General features: G+C 38.7%; 1 protein-coding gene across 1 annotated transcript in view; it reads right to left on the reverse strand.

The window, feature by feature from the left end:
- Positions 1–3881, reverse strand: part of EOGT (EGF domain specific O-linked N-acetylglucosamine transferase) — a 40649-nt gene extending 36768 nt beyond the window's left edge. The window contains exon 1 of the mRNA XM_044675792.1: positions 3675–3881. Within this exon, the coding sequence (XP_044531727.1) occupies positions 3675–3881 (207 nt within the window). The remainder of the gene's footprint in view (positions 1–3674) is intronic.
- Positions 3882–4095: the final 214 nt, after the last annotated feature.

Consider the following 4095-nt stretch of genomic DNA (forward strand, 5'->3'; position numbering starts at 1 on the left):
GGAGAGGGGGGGGGAGGGAGAGAGGGAGAGAGAGGGAGAAAGGGAGAGAAGGGGAGAAAGACAGACAGACATTCTCCCTTCTTTGCAGAGGAAGGAACTATAGGCTTGGAGTATTGTATATCTGTTAAGATGTAACTGATGCATTGATGAGTTTTGGTGAACTATTCCCCCTCGTCTCTTTAAAAAAATTTTTATTAACAAGTGATAAAGGAAGAGGGGGCAGGGGAGAATATATCTGGAAATGATGGAAATCTAAAAACAAAAAATATTAATAAAATTCTTTTGAATTTTCACCACCGTCACCACTCAAAAAAAAAAATGTACATTGCAGAGTTTGCCAACAAATATCACTACACCTGTAGCACTTTGGACCAATTTAAGTAGAATTTCTTGATGCAGATTAACAAAAATGGCCCCTATGGTAGGGAGACTAGCTCTGAATTTAGTTCTCCACATTTCTTTTCTTTTTGTGTATGTGTTTAAAATTCATTTATTAAAAACTGAAAAGGGAAAAAATCAAACATCTCCCCCATGTAACAACAGTTTAATGTAAAAAGTAAAGAAGTTCAATTGATCCAGAAAGTTCCCTCTCACACACAATCCTTCATCATGGAGGACTCAGAGAAATCCATGGTCAAATGAGTCCACGTTTCTTTTCAACTGAAGTTGCATTTGCAAGATCCCCCTGATTTCCTTGCAAAAGGCCATGTAATCAGATCAAAAAGGAACTTTGCTGATGTAGAGGCCAATTCTGTTTCCAAACAAGAATCACAAACTTGCTGTTGGAAAACACATGGGTTTGCCCTGTGTCCGTGAGCATGGACGGCAGGTCTGCTACTGGGCCACAGAAGGGATCTTTCTGAATTCCCAGGCCTCCCTTTCCCACCTCATTTCCTGTGCCAACAAGCCTGGGAAGGGAAGTGCTTACAAAGCTTAGCTTTGATCTTTCTGGCAACAAAACAATGTCTTAATGGTTTCCAAACTGAATCATTTCCAACCCTGCTAAAACAGAAAGGCAACATTGGCATGAAGAAGATCTTCATTACCTGGCCACCAACAAGACAGAGAGATTAATACTGAAGCCAAGTGTTTCACGGAAGCTCCAGGGAGATGTGGGACATTCCTCAGTCACCAGTGAAAGGCTTTTCCTTCAAAAATACACATTTTGCAAAACCAACGTAACCAAGATTAGAAGAGAAATAACAAATTGGGGAAAAATTTTTACAGCAAATTTCTCTGATAAAGGTCTTATTTCTCAAATATATAAAAAACTGAGTCAATTTATAAGAACACAAGTCATTCCCCAATTGACAGATGGTCAAAGGATATGAAAGAAGAAGCAGTTCTCAGATGAAAAAAATCAAAGCTAGCAATAATAATATGAAAAAAGTTCCAAATCGCCTTTGATTAGAGAAATGTACCTCTGAAGCACCACCTCACACCTATCAGATCAGATAATATGACAGTAAAGGAAAATGATAAATGTTGATGAGGATATGGCAAAATTGGAACACTAATGCATTGTTGGTGGAGTTGTAAACTAGTCCAGCCATTCTGAAAAGCAACTTAGAACAATGTCCAAAGGGCTATAAAACTATCCATACCCTTTGATTCTGTAATTCTGATTACTGGGTCTGTATCCCAAAGAGATTTTTAAAAGGATGGGGAAGTACCTATAAATACAAAAATATTTATCACAGCTTTTTTTTATGGTGGCAAAGAACTGGAAACATCAATACTATGGGATGACCAACTGTGAACGCCTTAGTTACTCTCAGCAGTCAGTGCTCTAGAACAATTCTGAAGAACATTAAACAAAGAACGATATCCATCTCTGGAGAAAGAACTGTTGGAGTCAGAATGCAGATCAAAGAGTATTATTTTTCACTTTAATTTGTGTTTTTATTCTGAGGTTTTGGTTCTTTAGGAATATTCTCTTATAACAATGACCAATATGAAAGTATGCATCACATGATAATACGTGTATAACCCAGATCAGATTGCTTGCCATCTACAGGATGGAGAAAGAAAGCATTTTCTATAGGCATTTTGGGTCAGGAGGGGAATCGAATAGTAGAGAAAACACTGGGCTTGAAATCAGGAAGAATCATCTTCCTCAGTTCAAATCTAGACTCAGACACTTAGTAGCTGTGTGGCTGTGGGCAAGTCACATAGCCCTGTTGGTCTCAGTTTTCTCATCTGTAAAATGATCTGGAGAAGGAACTGGCAAACACTCAAGTATCTTTACCAAGAAAATCCCAAATGGGGTCACAAAGAGTCAGATACGACTGAAATGACTAAGCAACAACAAAAACATGCATTTTGAAAGCCAGTGTACCACAAGAGGTTGGAATCCAGAAGATCTAGGATCTTGGATTTAGAGACATTAAAGGATCTTGGGGGCCAGAGACCCTGAGAAGATAAAATGACTTGCTCATGGTCACACAAGTACTGTGTCAAAGTCAGAATTTGAAGTCAGGACCTCTGACCCCCAAAACCTACTCTCTTTCCATTGAAGCCTTCTGACTGCCTCCTAAATCCTGCCTCTAACATTATATGCTGTGCGACCTTGGGGATATCCAATGTCTCAGTGCCTAGGCAATCATCTAACACTCTACATCAAAGGAGTCACTGTTATGCTTTAGTGGGAAGTGTTTCTTAATCAAAAGTATGCTGCATCAATCGAATCACGGTTACAGACCACCCAACTCCCTCCAAAGAACATTTTATTATCGACAGAATAGAGGCAGTCATAAAACAGTTTCATATTGAAGATGAAATGATGTGATATATGCAAAGGGCTTAAACCTTAAAGCACTCTATGGATCAGATATTACTTTCATGTCCCTCATAATGGAAGAGAAATAGAATAGAAGCTTCATCATCTTAAAGCATCCGCTGAAGTTGAAGCAGTTAAGTCAGTGAGGACAGCAAGGGATGGCATTTCATCTCCACAGTCAAAGAAAAGGAGACCTTGAAACCCAAAACAGCCAACCATGTGAAACAACATCCTTCCCAAAACAGCCAAGACAAAAAATTGGAAAATGAGGGGATGCCCATCAATTGGGGAATGGCTGAATAAATTGTGGTGTATGCTGGTGATGGAATACTATTGTGCTCAAAGGAATAATGAACTGGAGGAATTCCATGTGAATTGGAAAGAACTCCAGGAGGTGATGCAGAGTGAAAAGAGCAGAGCCAGAAGAACATTGTACATGGAGACTGGTACATTGTGGTAAAATCCAATGTAATAGACTTCTGTACTAGCAGCAATGCAATGATCAAAGACAACTTGGAGGGACTTAGGAGAAAGAAGCTCTCCACATCCAGAGAAAGAACTGTGGAAGTGGAAAGGCAGAAGAAAAACAACTGCTTGAAAACATGGGTTGACGGGGAAATGATTGGGGATATAGACTCTAAACGATCACCCTCATGCAAATATCAATAATATAGAAATACGTCTTATCAATAACACATGTAAAACCCAGTGGAATTGCACGTTGGCTATGAGAGGGAGTGGGAAGAGGGGAGAGAAAGAACATGAATCTTATAACCATGGAAAAATATCCTCAATTAATTAATTAATTAATTAAGATTTTCAAGGATCAAATAAATAAATAAACTTTAAAATATTTTAAATTTTAAAAAACAGCCAAGAGTGGGAAAAGACTTACTCTAAAAGGGCACTGTGGGTCTTTCTCACAGGTTGCAGCAAGATGTCTATTATTGTGGAAAAAGTAGGGAATGTGCTCTTCCGGCAAGTGCAGGTTCCAGTAAGTAGATGATGATGACCCTTGAAGATCCTCTAGGTGAGAAGTTTCATCTTGGTTGCTCCCCAGAATGTCTTGGAGCAGCACCCCAAACACAAACAGCCTTAGCATTGTAGGAGAAGAAAGCCTATCATTCAAATGAAAATGTGTCATTAATTCACTTCCACTCTATTAAAGAGATTTGATGACTCTTGGAGTCATCTTTCACATCATTGTATTTATGGATTCTTTGGGGGGGGGTTGGTTATGTATGAATGTGCTCTTACAACAATGATCAAAATGGAAATGTGTTTTGCATGACAATAAAAATAAAACAAATATAATA

The sequence above is a fragment of the Gracilinanus agilis genome, chromosome 1, assembly GCF_016433145.1.
Source record: "Gracilinanus agilis isolate LMUSP501 chromosome 1, AgileGrace, whole genome shotgun sequence".
Taxonomy (NCBI): domain Eukaryota; kingdom Metazoa; phylum Chordata; class Mammalia; order Didelphimorphia; family Didelphidae; genus Gracilinanus; species Gracilinanus agilis.